Source organism: Acinonyx jubatus, chromosome B4 (genome assembly GCF_027475565.1).
Source record: "Acinonyx jubatus isolate Ajub_Pintada_27869175 chromosome B4, VMU_Ajub_asm_v1.0, whole genome shotgun sequence".
Classification (NCBI taxonomy): Eukaryota; Metazoa; Chordata; class Mammalia; order Carnivora; family Felidae; genus Acinonyx; species Acinonyx jubatus.
Genome location: NC_069387.1, coordinates 114087461 through 114111661, shown reverse-complemented (window position 1 = coordinate 114111661; position 24201 = coordinate 114087461). Strand labels below are relative to the sequence as shown.

Here is a 24201-nt window from a genome sequence, read left to right as displayed (position 1 = left end):
TATGGCAGACTAGATTCTGGAAGAGGAAAGAATGAGAAGAGGTGAAGGAAGTGCCCATGTACTAAATTTCTCATCTCAAATAGTTGAGAATCAAGGAGAATGTTAGTTGATGGGAATACAGGTTTAAAAGCATATTATGTAAAATCATAAAATCAGCACTGGAAAATTATAAATAATATTCATTAAATACCCTTCTTTATTATTTAACATTTTTTTAAACGTTTATTTATTTTTGAGACAGAGACAGAGCATGAACGGGGTAGGGGCAGAGAGAGAGGGAGACACAGAATCTGAAACAGGCTCCAGGCTCTGAGCTGTCAGCCCAGAGCCCGACGCGGGGCTCGAACTCACGGACCGCGAGATCGTGACCTGAGCCGAAGTCGGACGCCCAACAGACTGAGCCACCCAGGCGCCCCATTAATTAACAATTTTAAGTCTCATGCATGATTTAGTTTTCTAATATATTTTAAGTGTTTAAGTTTCGAATTTTAACTTTTCAACTAAATTCTTGAGAGCAGATTTAACCTTATACTTTCTATACCTTCTCCTCGCTCCCCTGCTTACACAAGGACACAACGCTAGTATATGTACTTAGTATTGAATGTACTCAATATCATTTGTGCTCAATATTGAATTCGTTATTGGTATTTTGTTTCTAAAGAATCTTGGCGCTAGATGGGGCGCCTGGGTGGCTCAGTCGATTGAGCGCCCGACTTCGGCTTAGGTCTTGATCTCACAGTCTGTAGGTTCGAGCCCCGCGTCAGGCTTTGTGCTGACAGCTCAGAGCCTGGAGCCTGCTTAGGATTCTGTGTCTCCCTCTCTCTCTGCCCCTCCTCCGTTCATGCTCTGTCTCTCTCTGTGCCAAAAATAAATAAACATTAAAAAAAAATTAAGAATCTTTGCGCTACAATTTCTGAAGTAGCCTGAGCCAATCATTTTAGATGAGGAAACTGAGGTCCCCAAAGAAAGAACCTCCATCTGCGGAAGCCTAGTCTACATGAGCTCACCACCAGCTGCCCCGCGCTCTAAATAAAGACCCCGACGGCTCTTCAAAGTTCATCGCGCCTTTGCTTCCCGGGGAAACTAGCCGAGCGTTTTTCCGGAAACCGTAAAGTGGTCGCGCAGAGGGGCGCCAGCCCCGCACATGCGTAGAACCATCTTTGCGTATCGCGCGCGCGTGCGCGAGTCGGAATGTTTTGTGGTCGGCACAGTGCTGCGGTGTTCGCTTCCTCCCGGTGCACTTTGAGCGTAGCACCCGGGGGGCTACGGGAAAAGATGGAGTTCCTGCAGGTCCTGAAACGCGGGCTGCAGCAGCTCAGCGGCCACGGTGGCCTCCGCGGCTATCTACGAGTTTTCTTCAGGTGGGTGGCCAGAGCCATGCTCTTGGCCTTCGGGACTGGACTTGAGTTAGCTGGTTTCTTGGAAAGAGTCCTGGGCTTGGGTCCCCTTGGAGAATTAGCAATTTTTGTCAAGGACAATCCAGCCAGTCTCTACCCCGCTTCCCCAAGACGAAGTGGGGGGGGGGGGGGTGGGGGGCTGTCTCCTTGAGACAAGATCAAAACCAGGTTTAGAGACCGAGCTGTAAGAGTCGAGGGCGTGTGGGCTGCCCGGCCGGCTTCCTGGAGAGGAGTGAGCTTTGTCCAGTATTCACAGTGTGACCTTGGGAAAGTTTTTCCCTTCACTGGCCTTCAGTTTCCTCTGTGCAGTAAGATCATAATGGTCTTTGCTAGTCCTCACATTCTTTGAATTGGGGGAGCAACATTGTTCGCGGAAACCGAATCGGAGACCCACAGTCGAATGAAAGCCTGGAGACATTCGAATCATTTTCAGATGAAGTACTTTGGCCTCCTGATTTCCTGAGGGTTTTTGCTAACTCCAGTCCTCAAGGTCTAGTAGGGATAATAAATAGATAAAAGTAGTCTTGTAACTTGAAGATACTGTGTCTGTATATTTAGTGTAATTTAAGCATATCGGTTGAGTCGATCTGTCTTTTCTGATCTGTCTTACCTGTCTACGTGGTGCTGGGGGCCACATGAGTAGGGATTCTAGAGCTCCTACCTGAAAGCTTGGTTCTTCAACAGTGGGTGGCTTAATCCTGGAGATGAAGGCTAGAAGTGAACAACTAGTGACCATCCCCAGATTTCTTCATTTTTCTCGTTGGTGCAGCAGCCTTGACTGACTGAAAGTTGTTATACTCACTGTATTTTGTGTTTTGAACAAAGAATCATTCTAAAATATGTTTTCTTTTGATATTAACAGGGCAAACGATGTGAGGGTTGGTACATTAGTGGGGGAAGACAAATATGGAAACAAATACTATGAGGACAACAAGCAATTTTTTGGTGAGTACAATACTTTTTGATATAAATAATGGGAGTGAGATTGAGACTGGATTTGACTCTGTTTTCTATAATATAGAAATTACTATAATATACTAGGAGCTTCTTTAATGAGTGTATAAACCAGCATACACTTTCTTTTTAATTTCATGGGATTATGTATGTTGTGTGTAAACAGAAATATTTTTACTTAAAAATAATGGCCCGTTTCTCCATATTACTAAGTTGGATATATCTACAGCATTCTTTGGATATTTGTTTGTGTTTTTTCATTTAAAAAAAATTTAGCATTCTTTTTTTTTTTTTTTTTTTTTGTGTGTGTGTGTTGGTTTTTGTTTGAGAGAGAGAGAGTGAGTAGGGGAGGGGTGGAGAGAGATTGGGACAGAGAGTTCCAAACAGGCTCCTCACTGTCAGGGCAAAGCCTGACGCTGGGCTTGAACTCACAGACTGTGAGATCATGACCTGAGCCAAAGTTCAGTGCTCAACCGACTGAGCCACCCAGGCACCCAGCAACATTCATTTTAATAGCAACACAATTCTCAACTGTATGGAAGAATCATTATTTTTTCAAACACTTCACTATTGATAGACATTTAGATTGATTGCCTTCAACCTTTTGCTATTAGAAACAATGCTGCAGTGACTTGCTGGTAACTACATCCACATTCATTTGTTTAAATATTCCAAGAATAAATTCCTAGGAGTGGAATTGCTGAGTCTAAGTATGCACATTTAAAATTTTGATGTATATATTGTGAGATTGTTAAGGCTCTTCTCTGTTATCATGGCCTAACTGTGAAATCTTTTCCAAGGTTTCTCCATGTGCCTTCACATTCCCATTCCCCTGCCTCGTTGGATTACACTTTACTATTAGTTACTTATTCTCAAAATTGATTTCTCTAATCTAATGGAAGAAGCAAATCTTGAAATTTTATTTTTTTCTGCAGAAAGCTCTATTGTTTCCATTTGATCCAGGGCTTGGGAGAAGGCTCCAGGATGGTGTAGAAGCAACCTAGTGGTTGCCGGGAAAGGCTCAGGCATGCCAGAGGAGCGCCCTCAAAGGCATGGGCTCCAGAGGCTCTTAGTTGCACTTGAAATCTGTATTTCCTGTAATAGATAAGGTCACATTTATTTTGATCTTTTTTAACAAGACTTTTTTTTTCATGTTTATTTATTTTTAAGAGAGAGACAGACAGAGCATGAGTGGGGAGGGGCAGAGAGAGGGAGACCCAGAATCTGAAGCAGGTTCCAGGTTCTGAGCTGTCAGTATAGAGCCTGATACGGGGTCTGAACTCATGAGCCGTGAGACCATGACCTGAGCCAAAGTCGGACACCTAACCACCTGAGCCACCCAGGCGCCCCTATTTTTATCTTTTTTAAATGTTTATTTATTTTTGAGAGAGAGAGCATGTGCACAAGCATGATCTGGAAAGGGGCAGAGAGGGGGATAGAAGTGGGCTCTGCGCTGACAGCAGAGAGCCAGATTGGGGGCTTGAACTGACAAACTGTGAGATCATGACCTGAGCTGAAGTTGGACACTTAACTGACTGAGCCACCCAGGCGCCCTGAGAAGGTCATATTTAAATAGCATTCCTTGATGTTTGTTGATTATGTATTTACCCAGGAAAATTCTGTAACGTAAATGCAGATTGCTTTTTGTTTATTGCCTTAAAACCCATTATAGGGATGAATTCAGTATTTTCTATTTGTGGGGTTAGGGGCAATAAGGGAGGGGTGGAAGGAATTAATATTATGTGCTGTTTTGACCAATGCTAAACTAGGTATCTGTGTGATATTTAATTTTCATAGCAACCTTAAGATGTAAGTATAATCATCTACTTTTGTTTTTTAAGATTTTTTTAAAAAACATTTTCTTAAAGATTTTTTTAATGTTTTTTTATTTATTCAAGCAGGGGATGGGCAGGCAGAGAGAGAGAGGGAGAGAGAGAATCCCAAGCAGGCTGTGCCCTGTCAGCACAGAGCTGGACTCAGGGCTCAAACCTGTGAACCATGAGATCATGAGTTGAGCTGAAACCAAGAGTTGGACGCTTAAGCAACTGAGCCACCTGGTTGCTCCTAAAGATTTTATTTTTCAATAACCTCTACATCCAGTGAGGATCTTGAACTTAAAACCCTGAGATCAAGAGTCCCATGCTCCACCAGCTCAGCCAGCCAGGCAGCACCCTCCCACTTTTTTTTTTTTTTTTTTTTTTTTTTTAAGGTAAGCTCTGTGCCCATCATGGGGCTCAAACTCACAACCCTGAGTTCAAGAGTCTCATGCTGTACTGACTGAGCCAGCCAACTGCCCTGTATTCATCTACTTTTAATAGGTGAAGAAACTGAGGCTCATAAAATTTGGCTAAAACTCATTAATAATAAGTGACAGAGTATTGATTAGAATCCAGGTTGATGCTCAACTTAAGGACCCAATAGAAATATTTATTTATTTATTTATTTATTTATTTATTTATTTATTTATTTAAAGTTTATTTTTGAAATTTATTTTGAGAGATAGCAAACAGGAGAGAGGCAGAGAGAGGGAGACAGAATCCCAAGCAGGCTCCATGCTGTCAGTGCAGAGCCCAGTGTGAGGCTTGAACTTACTAACCATGAAATCATGACCTGAGCCAAAATTAAGAGTCAGACTCTTAACTGACTGAACCACCAAGGTGCTCCAAGAAACAGTTGTGTAAATTGTAGTTAGATCCCCAACTATTTCACAGAAATTTGTTAAATAAAAAAATGCAGCCATACTGTTTTGATGACAGGAGCTATCCTATTTATCTAACCATCATTTATAATGTTTGCCTATTATGTGTGATCACCAGTTTCCAAGAGGATCTCTGGTGGTCATTTAAAAATATTTATATGGAAACATATAATTCAAGTATGATTGCTGTGAATACATTTCTCCTGCCCCAGTCTCAGGAAGAACACTTTATTTCCTGAATACCCTTAACAGTTGGAAACACACTCCTTTACTTTCTCCTTTACTCCCTTGGCAGCGGTACAGGGGGAGAAGCAAGAGTTCTCCACTGTGGGAAATGCCTGAGTCCCACCCATAGAGTGAGGCTGAGTCCCAGTGTAGGGATTTTGCTCTGGCAGCTTCCGGGCTATTGATGAAAGCTTGCGATACACTTCCTGAGGCTTGTCCTCACTGATATACCCGGGGTGCTATTCCTTTAATGTTTCTTTTATGTGAAAGCACATAAAAGTCTCTTATTAAAAGAAAAAAAAAAAAGTCTTCTTTGATATAGAATTATACTTTTTTTTTTTTTTAAGGTTGTGTTTATTTCCTCACATCTTTATAAATGTTGATCTTTCCACCCAGGTCGTCACCGATGGGTTATATATACAACTGAAATGAATGGCAAGAACACGTTTTGGGATGTGGATGGAAGCATGGTCCCCCCTGAATGGTAAGCTAAGTCAACATGTTATTTTATTTGGCTTGGCAATATTTGTTTCATTACACAAATATTTATTGAATATCTGTTTGTAAAACAGTCAGTGATCTGAAAGCGTCTGTCCTAGTTACGGTGACTGTGTAACAAATAACCCTAAAATTTAGGGTCTTAAAACAACAAGCATTTATTTCTCAGTTCTTATGGGTCAGGAGTTTAGGCAAGTCATAGACTAGCTTATCTTGGCTCTAGAATGTCAGGTCGAAGACTCAAAGGCTGGATACCAGAATCATCTGAAGACTTGTTCATTCGGTATCTGGCAGAGGGTGCTGGATGTCACCAGGGAGCACAGCTGGGGCTTTGGGCTGGTACACCCTCCGGTGGCCTGCACTGCTTCAGGCAAGTGCTCTAAGAGAAAGCACCAGGCAGAAAGCCATGTGGCCTTAACTGACTTAGTCTTGGAAATTATCCTGTATTGTTTCTGCATTCCGTTGGTTGAGGCAATTTGAAAACTCTGCCCAAGCTTAATGAAAGAGAATATAAACCCTGTGTCTTAATGGAGGCATGTCAACATCACATTACACGTTGGCGTATATGATGGTGTGGCTGTCTTTGGGGAAAAACAGTATGCCACGTTATCACATGGCTATGGGTGAAGGGAAAAGCAAAACGAATTCTGACTCTGAATATTTGGCAATTGGACTTTAAGCAAGTTCCTTAACCTCTCTGGGGCTTAGTTTTTTCATCTGTAAAATGAGAGCCCTCAAATTCCTTAGGTCTCTAAAAAGTAATTTTATAATATATCTGTTTTGAAATGAAATTCTAAATGGTCTTACGTGGATTATCAAATTTTGTGTAAAATATTTCAAAACAAAGTACTCCTATCTGTTTCATAGATTGCTAAAATAATACCACTTGTTTGATACATAATTAAACTCTAGGTATCTGTTATAGTTTGTCTAGAAAATTTCACCAGAAAACTAGAAATAAGTGTATTAGGTTACCTGTGACATTTTATTTAATTGAACTTGATCATCAGAAACTGCTTGAGGCTCTGTTGTGTAGGAACTGGAATAATCTCAGGGGTATTCATAAAGACTCGATTAGAAATCCAGGCATATAACATAAGTTAATGAAATACAGTGTGAGACAGTAGGGAGTAGTGGGGACTGTAAAGGACTGAAAAGCACACATCCCATCAAAGAGGGCAGCAGTGCTATTCATCACTCCCTGGTTCCATCAGCTGAGAGTTTGGTCAACAGTTTCTAGATAGGATTTTTCAAGAGAAAGTGGAAATGTGTATTTCAATGGTGAGATTTCTTGTTTTTTAAATGTTAGTTTAAAATATTTGTCACTCTAAATACGGCACTATCCAGTAGAACTTTTCATGATCATAGAAATATTATATGTTTGTGTTGTCCAATAAGGTAGCCACTAGTCACATCTGGCCCAGGACACTGTGAAATTTAGCTAATGTGACCGAATTAAAGTTTTTATTTTATTTAAATTAAATAGGCTACTTGATTGAACAGAACGGGTTTTTAAGAGTATATTGTGAACTACTGAAACCAGTACTGCACTGTGTTGTTAACTAACTTGAATTTAAGTAAATTTTAAAAATATATATATTGTGAATTAAGCACATATATCACATTTCACCTACAACTAGTTCTCAGCTTCTACTACTTGGACAAATTAGGAGCATTGACCTATATCAGTGATGTAGTTTGAAGGCCACGATGCAGACATACCTAGTTTCATTATGCTTTGCTTTACTGTGCTGCCCAAATCAGAGAAGTTTTTTACAAATTGAAGGTTTGAGGCAACCCTGCCATGAACAAGTCTGTCGGCGCCATTTTTCCAACACCATATGCTCACATTGTGTCTGTGTATCACGTTTTGGTAATTCTCACAATATTTCAAACTTTTCATTGTTGTATGTTTGTTATGGTGACCCGTAATCAAGTGATCTTTGAGCTTACTGTTGTAATTCTTTTGGGGTGCCATGAACCACACCTATATAAGATGGTGAACTTAATAAATGTTACGTTCAGACTGCTCCACCAACTGGCCATTCCCCTGTCTTCCTCTCCCCAGGCCTCCCTGTTCCCTGAAACACAATATTGAAATTAGGCCAATCAATAACCCTTCAAAGGCCTTTGAGTGTTCAAGAGAAAGGAGGAGTTGCACATCTGTCACTTTATTACATGTGCTGCTGAAGTGAGCACACATCTGTCACTTTAAATCAAAAGCTAAAAGTGATAAAGCTTAGTGAGGAAGGCATGTTGAAAGCCAAGATAGGTTGAATGCTAGGCCTCTTGTGTCAGTTAGCCACGCTGTGAATGCAAAAGAAAAGTTCTTGAAGGAAGTTAAAAGTGCTACTCCAGTGAACACAAGAATGATGAGAAAGTGAAACAGCCTTATTGCTGATACGGAGTAAGTTTTTGTGTTCTGGACAGAAGATCAAACCAACCACAGCATTTCCTAAGCCAAAGCTTAGTCTAGAGCAAATCCCTACCTCTTCAATTCTGTGAAGGCTGAGAGGTGAGGAAGCTGCAAAAGAAAAGTGAAGCTAGCAGAGTTTGGTTCATAAAGTTTAAGGAAAGACACTGTTTCCATAACATAAGAGTGCAAGGTAAAGCAGCAAGTGCTGATATGAAAGTTGCAGCAAGTTATTCAGAAGATCTAGCGAAGATAATTAGTGAAGGTGGCTACACTAAACAACAGATTTTCAATGTAGACGAAACAGCACTCTATTGGAAGAAGATGCCATCTAGGACTTTCATAGCTAGAGAAAAGTCCTAGAGCTTCAAAGGACAGGCTGACTCTCTTGTTAGGGGCTAATGCAGCCAGTGATTTTCAGTTGAGGCCTATATTCATCCACTGTTCAGAAAATCCCATGGCCCTTAAGAATTATGCTAAATCTTATGCTCTACCAATGGAACAACAAAGCCTGAGTGACCACACATCTGTTTACAGCATGGCTTACTGGATATTTTAAGCCTGCTGTTGGGACTGCTCAGAAAAAAAGATTCCTTTCAAAATATTAGTGTTCATTGTCAATGCACCTGGTTACCCAGCAGCTCTGATGGAGATGTACAGTGAGATTCATGTTTCATACCTGGTAACACAATATCTTTAGCCCACAGATGAAGGAGTAATTTTGATTTTCGAGTATTATTTAAGAGAGACCTTGCATAAGGCTATAGCTGCCTCTGCTGGATCTGGGCAAAGTAAATGGAAAATCCTCTCAAAAGGATTCAATCATTCTAGATGCCATTAAAAACATTTGTGATTTCATGGGAAGAGGTCAAAATACCATCATTAACAGGAGTTTAGAAGAAGTTGATTCCAACCCATTGATCATGGATGATTTTGAGGGGTTTATCACTTCAGTGGATAAAGTAATTATGGAAGTAAATATAGAAATTGCAAGAGAACGAGAAGTGGAGCCTGAAGACGTGACTGAATTGTTGCAGTTTTATGATCAAACTTGAATGGATGAGGAGTTCCTTCTCATGGATGAGCAAAGAAAGTGGTTCGTTGATCTAGAATCTACTGGCAGAGATGCTGTGAAGATTGTTGAAATGACAAAGGATTTAGAATATAACATAAACTTAGTTGATACGGTAGTGGCAGGCTTGAGAGGATTGACTCCAATTTTGAAAGAAGTTTTACTGTGGGTAAAGGCTATCAAATAGCATTACATGGCTACAGAGAATTCCTTAATGAGAAGGAAGAGTGGATCAGTGTGATAAACTTCATTGTTGTCTTATTTTAAGAAATCGCCACTGTCACCCCACCACTCTGGTCAGTCAGCAGCCATCAACTTCAAGGCAAGAACCCTCCGTGAGCCAAAAAAATTAAAAACTCCCTAAAAGCTCAGATGGTGGTTAGTATTTTCAGCAAGCAATAAAGTATTTTTTAATCAAGGCATATGTTGTGGGTTTTTTTTAGATATACTGCTGTTGTACACTTAATAGACTATAGTGTAGTATAAACATAACTTTTATATGCACTGGAAAACAAAAATTCGTTTGACTTGTTTTATTGCAATATTTACTTTATTGTGTTAGTTTGGAACCAAGCCTGCAATATCTCCAAGGTATGCTTGTAATGAATTGTCTTTATACTCATTGGCTCTGATTGTGAGAAAGCAGCAGTGATATTACATGTTACCATAGCGTATCATTCTTTTATTTTTTTATTTTATTTTATTTTTCAACGTTTTTTATTTATTTTTGGGACAGAGAGAGACAGAGCATGAACGGGGAAGGGGCAGAGAGAGAGGGAGACACAGAATCGGAAACAGGCTCCAGGCTCTGAGCCATCAGCCCAGAGCCTGACGCGGGGCTCGAACTCACGGACCGTGAGATCGTGACCTGGCTGAAGTCGGACGCTTAACCGACTGCGCCACCCAGGCGCCCCAGTGTATCATTCTTTTAAGATCCAAGGGACTGTGATTTTAGATCGAGAGCTGTCTACTTTCACTGAGGGGCATTTTATATGTTAGGGGCACTATTTGAGACCCAGGACTCAAAAGTGGAATTTGGCTTTAGGAGGTAAGGTGTCCAGGTTATTTGTTTGGTTGATTGTTTCGGGGTGGAATTGGTCCTAGGAGGATGCGGAAGACCTGTGGGCTATCTCTTTCAGATCTCAGATAGATTGAGATCTATTTCCTTCAAAGCACTCATCTTTACTCAGAGCTCATGGTCTATATTTTGGGAGAATGTGAGGGGAGGTGCGGGAGGGAACTGATTTAAATTATGTGATGAAACATATTTGAAATGATAACGTGGTAAAAACTATGAAAAGATAAAAGTACTATTCTGCCAAGCAAGTTCTTTTATATGATCTGAGATCACATGAAAAAGAGGTAGAAAGCTGTAGAAGATGACATCATTCCAGCAGGTGCCTGAGGACAATTGAGGATATAAAGCTGAATTTCTTTGTGGAGAGCAGCCTCCTAATGGCTGAGTACCTTTGATGACCCTTGTTTATAAGGGAAGCTTAAAGGCTTATGATGTAGGGAGAAGTGTTGTCGGACAAGTTTAGCTGTTAGTTTCTCAAGAAGACCCCCTCTTTGCTAAGTGTAATACATTGTGGAATTCTAAATTTGTGGAGTCTACCTTTGATTTGATCCATGAGTAAATTTGTAGTTGGGTTGATTGATTTTTTTTTTTTTAATTTTTAATGTTTGTTTATTTTTGAAAGAGAAATAGCGCAAGCAGGGGAGGGGCAGAAAGAGAGGGGGACAGAGGATCTGAAGCAGGCTCTATGCTGACAGAAGAGAGCCCAATGTGGGCTCTCACCAACCACGAGATCATGACCTGAGCCAAAGTTGGAGCCTAACTGACTGAGCCTCCCAGGTGCCCCGATTCAGTTTTAATTAGAGAGACAGGTATTATATACAAAGTAGTGAATAGCAAACAGTTTATCATTGTTATTCAAATAACTATTTTTGTTTGTTTGGTTTTTAATGTTTACTTATTTTTGAGAGAGGGAGAGAGAGAGAGAGAGAGTGTGAGCAGGGGAGAGGCAGAAAGAATGGGAGACACAGACTCCAAATCAGGCTCCACGCTCTGAGCTGTCAGCACAGAGCCCGACCCGAGGCTTGAACTTACAAACCGTGAGGTCATGACCTGAGCTGCATTTGGATACTCAACCAACGGAGCCACCCAGGCGACCTTCAAATAACTATTGCATGCCTACCAGATGCCTAGAACTGTTATAGACACTGGGAATGCAATAGTAAATAATGAGAGTTCTTGCTCTCATTGAATGGAGACAGAAGAACAAATGTTTCTATATTTTAGGTAATGGTAAATGCAAGAAAGATAATATGAAGTTGGCATTCATAAAAGGATAAAGAGTAATGGAGTGGCTGTCTTCTCTGGAAGTTAGAAAAGGCTTCCTTGAGGAAATGACATTTGAAGAGGGGAGGGAGCAAACCAGGGAAGGGGACAAAGAGCTCCAGGCAGTAGAAACCACAGTGCAAAAGCCTGTCTGTTGAGATATATTTGCATGTATTCAAAGAACAGCAGTGTGGCCAGTTTGGCTGGAATGGAATGACTGCAGGGAAGATTTTAGGTAACTAAGAGAAATAGCTAGGGCCTGGATCATGTAGATGTGGTAAGCCATGCTTTTTTGGCTTTTTTTCCCTAAATTTCTTTGAAAGTCACTGGAAGGTAAAGTAGGATGTGATCTGTTTTATAATTTTTTTTTTAATTGGGAACAATCCTAAACTTCCTGAAGAGTTGGAAGTATATGAATCATTTCAAAGTAAGTTCCCAAAGGATGTCCTGAATACTCCAATGTGTAATTCCTACAAACAAGGATATTCTCCTATGTAACCACAATTTGCCCGTCAAAGTCGGGAAATTAAGAGTCATATCATCTTCAGATCCCATTTAGTTTTCATCAGTTGTGCCAACAAATGTCTTTTATAGCCAGAGGGTCTAATTGTGCATTTCATGTGGATTTCTCTCTAGTCTCTTTAACACTGGATTTGTTCCTTTGCTTTTCCTTAATTTTCATGACCTTCACACTTCTCAAAGTTACAGGCCAGTTATTATTTTTTTAATGTTTTTATTTATTTTTGAAGGAGAGAGAGAGAGACAGAGCATGAGTGGGGGAGGAGCAGAGAGAGAGGGAGACACAGAATCCGAAGCAGGCTCCAGGCTCTGAGCTGTCAGCACAAAGCCCGATGCAGGGCTGGAATTTACGAACCCTGAGATTGTGACCTGAGCTGAAGTTGGACGCTTAACCAACTGAGCCACCCAGGCGCCCCTACAGGCCAGTTATATTGTAGAAAGTCCTTCAGTGTGGGTTTGTCAAGTGTTTTCTCATGACTAGATTCAGATTATGTCTTTGGCAGAAATTTCACAGAAGCAGTGTCCCATTACGTGGCACCCTATTTTGATTAGTCCTATTACTGATGATATCTTCTCACTTGAATAGGGTATATCTGCGAAGTTTCTCCTTTCTAAAGTTTTCCCTTTGCAATTAATTAGCATTTTGTGTAGAGGAACTTTGAAGTTATTTAAGTTTCCCATTACTCATCAAACTTTCAGTCTACTCGTTTATTGTATCAGTATGAACTCCTGTTACAATCAATGAGTTATAATTCATTACTATGCTTGTTCCATTTGTTTATTTATTTACTGACTTGACTTATTTTCCTGCTCTACTTCACCTATATCGCTTATCGCCCTACCCCCATACTCTCTGGCAACCATCAGTTTGTTCTCTGTATTTATGGGTCCATTTCTGCTTTTTGTTTGTTTTGTTGTTTGTATGTTTTGTATATTTTAGTTACTTATATGTGAAATCATATGGTATTTGTCTTTTCCAGTCTGACTTATTTTGCTGAACATAATACCCTCTGGGTCCGTCCCATCTGTTGTCACAGATGGTAAGATCACATTCCTTTTTTTATGACCAAGTAATATTCTACTGCATTTGTACACCACATCTTTTTTATCCATTCATCTTTGGATGGGCACTTGAATTGCTTTCATGTCTTGGCTATTGTAAATGATGCTGCACTTAACATAGGGGTACATATATCTTTTTCAATTAGTGTTTTTGTTTTTGTTGGGTGAGTATCCGGTAGTGGAATTACTGGATCATATGGTAATTTAATTTTTAATTTTTTGAGGAAGCTCCATACCGTTTTCCACTGTAGTTGTACCAATTTTATTTCTACCAACAGTGCACAAGAGTCCTTTTTCTCCGTATCCTCGCTAACACTTGTTATTTCTCATCTTTTTGTTGCTAGCCATTCTGACAGCTCTAAGATGATATCTCATTTGGTTTTGATTTGCATTTTCCTGATGATTAATGATGTTGGGCATCTTTTTGTGTGTCTGTTGACCATTTTATTTTATTTTTGAGAGAGAGAGACAAAGCATGAGTGGGGAAGGAGCAGAGAAAGGGAGACTCAGAATCCGAAGCAGGCTCTAGGCTCTGAGCTGTCAACACAGAGCCCGACACAGGGCTCAAACCCATAACCGGGTGATCGTGACCTGAGCCGAAGTCAGACACTTAACCGACTGAGCCACCCAAGAGCCCCCTGTGATTTACATTTTTAAAGCATCTGTGTCATTGCCGTGAAGAATGAGGAAGGGGGGGCAGTGTTGGAGCAGGCTGATTGCTGGACTAACGTGCTAGTGCTGCGAGTTGTGAGTTTGGGGACTGTACCAGTTATCCATTACTGTGTTAACAGATTATCTTAAATTTAGCTTAAAACAATAAACAGTATCTCTCATGATTTCTGTGGGTAAGGAATTGAATGCAACTTAGCTAGATGCCTCTGGTTTAGGGTCTTTCATGAGGCTGCACTCGAGATATCGTTTGAGGCTGCAGTCACCTCCATAGCCAAATTCATTCACGTGACTGTAGACAGACTTCAGAGATTTGCTTCCGCGCTCACTCATGTGGGCCTCTCCACAAGGCCATCTCTTGTGGCAGCTGGCTTCTTAAGAGCAAGTGAAGAGAACACCTGAGATGGAAGCCACAGTTGTGTGCGTGTGTATTTTTCCTTTTTTTTTTTTTTTTGGAAGTATAGTTAGCATGGTGTTACATTAGGCCAGTCTTTTAAAACCTAATCTCAGAAGTAACATCCTACACTTAATGCTGCATTCTTTTTATTAGAAATGAGTCAGTAAATACAACCCATACTCATGGAAAGTGGATGAAAGTGGGGGAAAAAAACCTCAGTTTCTTTCTTCCCTAGTAGGGAAAAACTCTTCCCTGCTGTGTGTTTCTCTTGTGAGTCTCCTTTACATACCAGACACTTCACTTCTGACACTTCTGGTTACCAAATGTGTAAGGATTCCGCTCCCGCTCCCCCCAAACAACAAGAAAGTCTCTGACAGCAGCTGGGTGTCCTACAGTTTAACTCATTTTTGACACTGTCTATCTGGAGATAGTGTCAGATCCCGCAACAGGTAAGGTTTCAGTCTCACAAGACTGCCCCCTCTACCTCTTCTTCTGATGCCACTCGTAAGCCCAGTGCTTCTGAGCAGCCAGCTATAGACTGGTCAGGAGGTTAGGGGGTGAAGCTGAAAATTCCAAGCTTTTGATCATGGCTTGGTCTTCCTGGTGACTACCCTCATCCAGGACCATCTTGAAGCCTATCTAGAGTCACCTCATTAGAACAAGAGATGCTCCTACTGCTCTTGTTACTCAGGAATTTATGAGAGTGTTGGGAGCCCTGTGTCAGGGTCAGATCAAAGACAGATATTAAGGGGCGCCTGGCTGGCTCAGTCAGTGGAATGTGTGATTCTTGATTTCAGGGTCATGGGTTCCAGCCCCATGTTAGGTGTGGAGATTACTTAAAAAATAAAATGTTTAAAAAAATATTTTTCTTAATATTTATGTTTGAGAGAGAGAGCATGTGCAAGGCAGAGGGGCAGGGGCAGAGAGAGGGAGACAAAGCATCCAAAGTGGGCCCTATGCTGACAGCAGAGAGCCTGATGCAGGGCTTGAACTCACAGAGAGGTCATGACCTGAACCGAAGTCAGACACTTAACCAACTGAGCCACCCAAGTGCCAAAAAAATAAAATCTTTAAAAAAAAAAAAAAAATATTAAAACAATAGATGCTCCTAGTGTTATCATCAGGAAGTTACAAAAGTCTCAGGAGCTTTGTGCCAGGAGTTGGGTACAGAGACCAGTATATATATTTTCTGTTATCCATAGAGGATTACACAAGGGTATGTATACCCAGAGGCTGTGGTCACGGAGGCCATCCTAGAGGCTGCCTACCACAGGGGTATATTTTGAAGTAAAATGGAGGATTTGCTGATGGAGTGAATTTTGAGAGAAAAAAGTCAAGGATGACTTCAAGATTTTTGGCCTGAACTGGTGGTAACTGAGGTGAGGAAGATCGGGTAGGGTGGGGGAAGCAGAACTGGAAGAGGTAATGAAGAATTCTACTTTGTCTATGTTAAGTAGGAGATGCCTATTAGAAAACCAAGTGGGAATGGTGGTAGACCGTTAAACACTAGTCTTTAGGTCAGGATAGAGGTTGGTGATGGAGATAGGACTTCATTGTCATTTTACCTAGTGTAGTATACAATGGAACTTAGTGAATTGTAGGTAAAAGGGTTAAGTGAATCTGATCTTCAGTTAAATGCCTAGCTTTGTTTCCCTGGAAACCAGATTTGATTGTAGCAACTACAGGAGTCCCCTCTTATCCACGGTTTTGCTTTCCATGGTTTCAGTCACCCCTGGTCACCCATGGTTTAGAAGCAGGTAATCTCCTGATGTATGGTCAGAAGGTCAGTAGTAGCCTAACACTATGTCACAATGCCTGCGTCATTTACTGCACTTCCTCTCATCAGAAAAGTGTTTTATCATCTCACATCACAAGAGGAAGGGTGAGAATGGTACAATAATATTTTGAGAGGAGGGAACTATATTCATATAACTTACTATATTACAGTTCTATTTTACTATTAGTTATTGTTGTTAGTCTCTTACTGTGACTAATTTATAAATTAATCTTTATCCCAGGTGTGTAAATGTAGGAAAAACCATAGTATTTATAAGGGTTGGTACTATCCACAGTTTCAGGCATGCACTGGGGATCTTAGAACTTAACCCCTGCAAACAAGGAGGGGGACTACTATATACTGCTAGACAAAATTGATCCTTGATTGGTACATTGCATCTGGATGAGAGCAATTATAAATGCCTGGTGAGTTAGCTGTTTGAGCTTCCTTGTGTATTGCTGCTCTTAGTTCTGGGATGTCCCTTGTGAGAATGGGAATCCTGAAGCTGCGCCTGTGGAGTTGTTGTTATTAGAGGTGTTAGTTTTTGTAGAGCATGAAGCCTTTAAGTCACGGCAGCTCCTGCACCTGATGTGGCTCTTCTCTCACTTGAGCCTAGGGAGTCCAAGAAAATGGGTCCTGAACAGCAGGGTGAGCAGCTGTCACCTGCACAAACTATCGCAAAGTCTCCCAATGAGAGGAACACCTGATGTTGCCTATGGGGTGAGCTATAGTTCTGTCCCCTTTCTGAGACGTCTGGTGCTGGAGATGGCCTGTGATAGTATATGAATCTGTAGGGTAGCTGCATAATCTCAACTAGAGAAGGATTCCCTTCTGAAGTGTCAAGTGTTTACCCTAGAAACAGGGAATTTCTTCAATAAACTTCTGTGGTTCACATACTGTTCCCTAATGTAGTGGGAACATTAGAAATCTTGTGGGAAAAAGAGTTCACTTTATCTCATCGCAAGGCCTTCATTTCTTTGACTGTCAGCAGCTAGTGAGGCTGTTGGGTCTACCAGTAGATAAACAAAAGGTGTATGTGCTGATGTGAATGTCTGGGATGGGCAGTGGAGCTCCATGTACCTTGAAAATAAAAAACTGAATGCCTAGAACCTAGCACCGTACTCAGCTTACAAATCACTTATTCAACAAATGTTAAGCATCCCAGTATGTATCATGCACTGATAGATTTACACATTCACAGTGGTAAACAAAATAGATGGTCCTTGCTATCTTGGAGTTTATATCATTTAATGAATGCTAGCTGGTAGACTGTACTATAACTGAGTGTCTGTTATTTTTCTTTGTTAGAGTACTTTTATTTTCTTAAAAAAATCTTTTTTAATGTTTATTCATTTTTGAGAGAGAGAGAGAGACAGAAGAGCATGAGCAGGGGAGGGACAGAGAGAGAGGGAGACATAGAATTTGAAGCAGGCTCCCGGCTCTGAGCTGTCAGCACAGAGCCCAATGCAGGGCTTGAACCCACGAACCGTGAGATCATGACCTGAGCTGAAGTTGGATGCTCAACCGATTGAGCCACCCAGGTGCCCCTTATAATACGTTTATTTTCTTATGTAAGTTCTATTCTCTTATAGAATCAGCAGTGAGATTTTAATTTCTTTTTCAGGAGTTTATGTGAGTTTAACCTGACTGAACAGAATGCTCAAAGTATTTCAGTAGATCACAAATAGTCTTTTATGCCATTATACTCTTACACCATTTTGATTATCCTTAATTTTATCTCTATAGCCACCAGCTATACAGTAATGCATCAAAGTCTTTATTTCCTTCCTTCTTCCTTCCTCCCTTCCATCCTTCCTTCATTTCCTTCCTTCCTTCCTATTTTGAGACAGAGAAAATCTTAAGCAGCTTCCACACTCAGCACGGAGCCATGGGGCTTGATCCCATGACCCTGGGATCGTGACCTGAGCTGAAATCAAGTGTGGAACACTCAACTGACTGAGCACCAGGTGCCCCCTTTATTTTCATTTTTATGCTTGTTAGCTTTTGCATAGAATTAGTGACAGATTGGGGTGCCTGGGTGGCTCAGTTGGTTGGGTGACTGACTTCTGCTCAGGTCATGATCTCACAGTTTGTGAGTTTGAGCCCCACATCGGGCTCTGTGCTGACAGCTCAGAACCTGGAGCCTATTTTAGATTCTGTGTCTCCCCTTCTCTGTACCCCTCCCCTGCTTATGCTCTGTGTCTCTCAACAATAAATAAACGTTAAAAAAAATTAAAAACAAAAGAATTAGTGACAGATAAACCAAGTAAGTAGTTAGTATCTGTATAAAATTTGACAAAGGAAAATGTTGAGAGTAAAATGGTGGAAAATTTGGGCTCTTTTATGCATAATAGTATAAAATTACTGTTTCTACTTCTATCAAGAGTTTTTTCAAGTGTTGGAACCCTGAAATCCTTTAAATCAAGTTAAACAAATATGGCTTACCTAGATTTTTCTCTACTATGTATATACTTTTTTCCCCACTTGGTGGCACCTTCTGTTCATTTCTAAGTAACATCTTTTCTCCCTCAATGTAGTACAGCCAGCCTCTCCTTGTATATTGATTTTTCTTATTAAGATTAATGGTTAAATTACTGAAGTAATACAATAAATACACTATTTTCCAAATAATAGTGTATGTTGAAAATTTCCTATTTTTAACAGAAAATTATTTTTGCCTTGAAGATTTTTCCATAGCCATAGCGTAATTAACACATGTTTTTACTCTTGTGAGGATCCCTTTTCCTTGTGGTCAGCTTTTTTTCAGTTAGCATATGATGTTCTAGATGCCTTTGTAGAAAAATAGGGTGCAAGTTAGGGAGACTGAGCGTGATAGGAATCAAAGTTGCTTCATAGGTTTAGGTTTGAGAGGTTGGATGGTGTCACCATTCACTGGGATGGGAAGACTGGGAGAAGAGTAGGATGGGGAGTGGAGGATTGCAGTCAGATTCTCTTTGGATATAGTAAATTTGAGATACCTATCAGAAATCCAAGAGAATAGATGTGTCAGGTGACCAGCTGGTATATAAATCTGGAGTTTAGGACAGAGGTTGAGCTGGCGGAAAAATAAGAAGTACCTAGCAAGGTAAGAGGGAAGGCAAGAGAGAATAGTGTTTCAACAAAGATGAGAAGGCTAGCTGAATTGATTGATGCTGAGAGATTGCTTGAGGTAAGTAAGGACAGAGAAGCATCCATTTGATTTGGCAGTATGAAGTTCATTGAGTCTAAATGGAATCTGTTCTTAAGAATGTGAGAGACCAGAAAAGTTTAAAGAATCTGGCAGGGGCCAGGGATAATCTACATAACCCCTGAGAGACAACTGTCGACATTTGGCATATTTCCTTTAGTCCTTTTAAATAATTTTTTATGTCATTGTTGTGTCCATAATCATATTCAGTTTTTTTCTCAATATTATAAGCAAATTTCCAGGTTATTAAAACAATCAGTACAATTACTGTTAATTTTTTTCTAATTATAAAAATGTGTAATTGTTATAGAAAATTTGGAAAACCCAGAGATACATGAAGTGGAAATAAAAATAAACTCCTTGGCCTAGAAATAAACACGGTTAACATTTCTTTTTTTTTCATTTTCTTTTTTTTTTTTAGTGTTTATTTATCTTTGACAGAGAGAGATACAGAGCATGAATGGGGGAGGGGCAGAGCGAGAGGGAGACACAGAATCCAAAGCAGGCTCCAGGCTCTGAGCTGTCAGCACAGAGCTCAACACGGGGCTCGAACCCATGAGCCATGAGATCATGACCTGAGCTGAAGTCAGACGTTTAACTCACTGAGCCACCCAGGCACTCCTGAGGATCTGCATTTCAAATGGATCACAGTGTGGAGAACAGATTACGATTTGTTGATCATACCCTCTTTAGAAGAAGGTTTGTGATTATAAATAACTATATATAGATATGTGTGTGTAACAGTATTTTGTTTGCTGGCCTCCTTTTCTCACTTAATAAATCACAAACATTTTCCCCATTTCACTAAGTATTCTGCTTGTCAGTTTGAGATTTTTAGCGTCTAAGGGGCTTTTGATGTATAAAGATTAATGGAAATTTGGATTTAAAATGAATATACTGTTTATTACAGCTGCAATCTATTATCATTTTTTATTTTAGTTCCAGTATAGTTAGCATACGGTGAACTGTTAGTTTCAGGGGTACAGTATAGTGATTCAGCTCCTCCCTACACCAGCCTGTGCTCATCACAAATGCACTCCTTAATCCTCATCACCTGTTCAACACATCCCCCGACCAACTCCCCTCTGGTAACCATCCGATTGTTCTCTGTAATTAAGAGTTACAGCTGCAATTTTTAAAACCTACTTGTTCTTCAGCCTTGAGGTCCAATTTATAAATAGGATAACAAGATTAGTAAATTGAACATTTTTGCATGAAAATAAAGAACAATTATTTTCTCTTGTTTGATAAACTCAAATGGAAAGGATTAAAATCTCCTAAACAATTATCTCCTTTTTCCAGTTTAGTTAATTACATTCCTTTCAACATTTTAGGTCACAATTATAAATGTAGGATATATATTTTTTCAATATCTTCAAATGCCCAACGTAGATAGATGAACAGACCTATCAAGCAAAATGTTCTTAAGCCCTTAAATGACTCATGTTTAATCACGCCAGAAACTTAAGGGTCATCCTCACGGGTCTTTTTTCTCTAATATCCAGTCAATCAGCAGGTTCCATGTGATTACTTTGTGAATATGTGCCACATCTGATCACTACTTCTGTCATTATTACCCTAGTCCAAACCACAGTTAACTCTTGCTGGAAACTTCTACCACAACCTTCCAAGTGGTCTGATTACATTCTTGCAGCGCACTAGTATTCTCCACATACTCAGTGATTGGAGTGGTTATTTTACAAATCCCTGCTCAGAACTCTACATTAGTTTCCCATCATGATGACAGTGAAAACCCCAACTCCTTACAAGGCCTTGTGTGCTGTTGGCCCTGCCAGGCTCTGCATACACTGTCCTGCTCACTGCCCTGCCAACTCTTGATGTAGCCACTTTGTCCTCATTTTCCCTTGAATGGTGAGCATACCCACCTCAGTCGCTCTGTACCAGCTGTTTTCCCAGATGCAACATGGGTCACACTTTTACCTTATACAAGTGCGTCCTCTGGTGGCTCCTCAGTCTACCCTATCCATAAGAGCCCTTTCCTTTCACACTGTATCCTCTTCCCCTCCTCTAGTGTTTTCCTTGGTAGCACTTATCTCTGCCTGGTGTTTTCTTATAGAGTATTTATTGTTTCCCCAACTACCATGCTTCTTGATCATAGCAACTTTGTTCACTGCTGTGTCGCTAATGCCTAAAATGGTGTTTAACACATAGTGGATGCTCAATAAATATTTGTTGAATGAGGGGTGCCTGGCTGGCTCATTCGGTTAAGTGTTCGACTTTGGCTCAGGTCATGATCTCACAGTTTGTGGGTTCAAGCCCCGCGTCAGGCTCTGTGCTGACATCTCAGACGCTGGAGCCTGGTTGAAATTCTGTGTCTCCCTCTTTCTCTGCTCCTCCCCTGCCGGCACTCTGTCTCTGTCTCTCTCTGTCTCCCAAAAATAAATAAAAACATTTCAAGAATTTAAAACAAACTGTTGAATGAATGTAGATATACTGTCTTACTTGAAACAACCTTTGTTTTTTGTTTTTTGTTTTTTGTTTTTTAAGTACACTTCACACACAGTGCAGAGCCCAATGCAGGGCTTGAACTCCTGACCCTGTTATCAAGACCTGAGCTGCAATCAAGGGTTGGACACTTAACCAGCTGAGCCACCCAGACGCCCCTAATTTTGTAATTTGAATACAGTAATTGCCTTTGCTTCTTCTAGTTGATCCAGAAATGCTATGTCTGTCACTTCTTTTACAACTTGTATTTGAATTTGAAGGTAGATTTACATATGAATTCTATTCTGACTTTAACCTGTCTTTGCATGAACCTGCAGGTGATTAGGGGAGAGGCAGAAATAAAGGGAGAGAGAATCCCAAGCAGGCTGTTACACTGTAAGTGTGGAGCCTGATGCAGGGCTCGAACTCACAAACCATGAGATCATGATCTGAGCCAAAAATCAAGAGACAGACACTTAACCAACTGAGCCACCCAGGTGCCCCAACCTGTCCTTTCTAATACCTTTTCCCACTGAATCATTTGTTTTGTTATAGTCTTTTAAAAATATTCCCCTGAATAAGTTGCCAGCTATCAGCAGCAGAGGATATCTTCCTTTGGATACATCTGCTTAATCCAGCCTCTTTTGGGTCAGGGGTGTTGTGTAAAATACTACTTGACCTGAACCAAAATGAGTGTTATTCAGTACACTGTGCTGCGAGATTCTTTTGAAAACAGATCCTTCCTAGTGTTTTATTTTCTGCTCCAGAAAATCAGAATATTAAGCCACTGTGCTCTAAGAACTGCAGACTGCTTGCTTAGGTAGATTTTCCTGTGTTACAGAATGTTACTCTATAACATTTCTCTGTCAAAGTGTATTAATTATATGCAGAAGACACGATTTTGATTTTTAAAGTTCAGCTTTTGTTGAATACATTTCACTTACTATTCAGTGCTTCATTTAAGGTCAATTCTCACTTTTTATTAATTTAATTTATTTTTTTAATTTACATCCAAGTTATCATATAGTGCAACAATGATTTCAGGAATAGATTCCTTAATGCCGCTTACCCATTTAACCCATCCCCCTCCCACAACCCCTCCAATAACCCTCTGTTTGTTCTCACTATTTAAGACTCTCTTATGTTTTGTACCCCTCCCTGTTTTTATATTATTTTTGCCTCCCTTCCCTTATGTTCATCTGTTTTGTATCTTAAAGTCCTCATATGAGTGAAGTCATATGATATTTATCTTTCTCTAATTTTGCTTAGCGTAATACCCTCTAGTTCCATCCACATAGGTGCAAATGGCAAGATTTCATTCTTTTTGATTGCTGAATAATACTCCATTGTGTGTGTGTGTGTGTGTGTGTGTGTGTGTGTGTGTGTGTGTGTACCACATCTTCTTTATCCATTCATCCATCGATGGATGGACATTCGGGCTCTTCCCATACTTTGGCTATTGTTGACAGTGCTGCTATAAACATTGGGGTGCATGTGTCCCTTCGAAACAGCATACCTGTGTCCCTTGGATAAATACCTGGTAGTGCAATTGCTGGGTCATAGGGTAGTTCTATTTTTAATTGTTTGAGGAACCTCCGTACTGTTTTCCAGAGGGGCTGCACCAGCTTGCATTCCCACCAACAATGCAAAAGAGATCTTTCTCCGCATCTTTGCCAACATCTGTCATTGCCTGAGTTGTTAATGTCAGCCATTCTGACAGGTGTGAGGTGGTATCTCATTGTGTTTTTGATTTGTATTTCCCTGGTGATGAGTGATGTGGAGCATTTTTCATGTGTCAGTTGGCCATCTGGATGTCTTTGGAGAAGTGTCTATTCATGTCTTTTGCCCATTTCTTCACTGGATTATTTGTGTTTTGGGTGTTGAATTGGATAAGTTCTTTATAGATTTTAGATACTAAGCCTTTATCTGATATGTCGTTTGCAACTATCTTCTCCCATTCCGTCGGTTGCCTTTTAGTTTTGCTGATTGTTTCCTTCACTGTGCAGAAGTTTTTTATTTTGATGAGGTCCCAGTAGTTCATTTTTGCTTTTGTTTCCCTTGCCTCCGGAAACGTGTTGAGTAAGAAGTTGCTGCGGCCAAGATCAAAGAGGTTTTTGCCTGCTTTCTCCTTGAGGATTTTGATGGCTTCCTGTCTTACATTGAGGTCTTTAATCCATTTTGAGTTTATTTTTGTGTATGGTGTAAGAAAGTGGTCCAGATTCATTTTTCTGTATGTTGCTGTCCAGTTTTCCCAGCATCACTTGCTGAAGAGACTGTCTTTTTCCATTGGATATTCTTTCCTGCTTTGTCAAAGATTAGTTGGCCATACATTTGTGGGTCCATTTCTGAGTTCTCTATTCTGTTCCAGTGATCTGAGTGTCTGTTTTTGTGCCAGTTCTATACCATCTTGATGATTACAGCTTTGTAGTATAGCTTGAATTATGGGATTGTGATGCCTCCTGCTTTGGTTTTGTTTTTCAAGATTGCTTTGACTATTTGGGGTCTTTTCTGGTTCCATACAAATTTTAGGATTGTTCTAGCTCTGTG

The 24201-nt window shown here is 40.3% G+C and overlaps 1 protein-coding gene across 2 annotated transcripts in view; it reads left to right on the top strand.

The window, feature by feature from the left end:
* Positions 1-1182: 1182 nt before the first annotated feature.
* The window catches only part of NDUFA12 (NADH:ubiquinone oxidoreductase subunit A12), a 29345-nt gene continuing 6326 nt past the window's right edge, over positions 1183-24201 (top strand). The window contains exons 1-4 of one of the 2 annotated variants that reach the window (XM_027071082.2): positions 1183-1361; positions 2260-2342; positions 5671-5758; positions 7841-9677. In XM_027071082.2, the coding sequence (XP_026926883.2) occupies positions 1192-1361; positions 2260-2342; positions 5671-5758; positions 7841-7967 (468 nt within the window). In that variant the 5' untranslated portion in view covers positions 1183-1191 and the 3' untranslated portion in view covers positions 7968-9677. Of the gene's footprint in view, positions 1362-2259; positions 2343-5670; positions 5759-7840; positions 9678-24201 lie in introns of those variants that run through there. The other variant, XM_015070474.2, reaches the window with a different exon arrangement.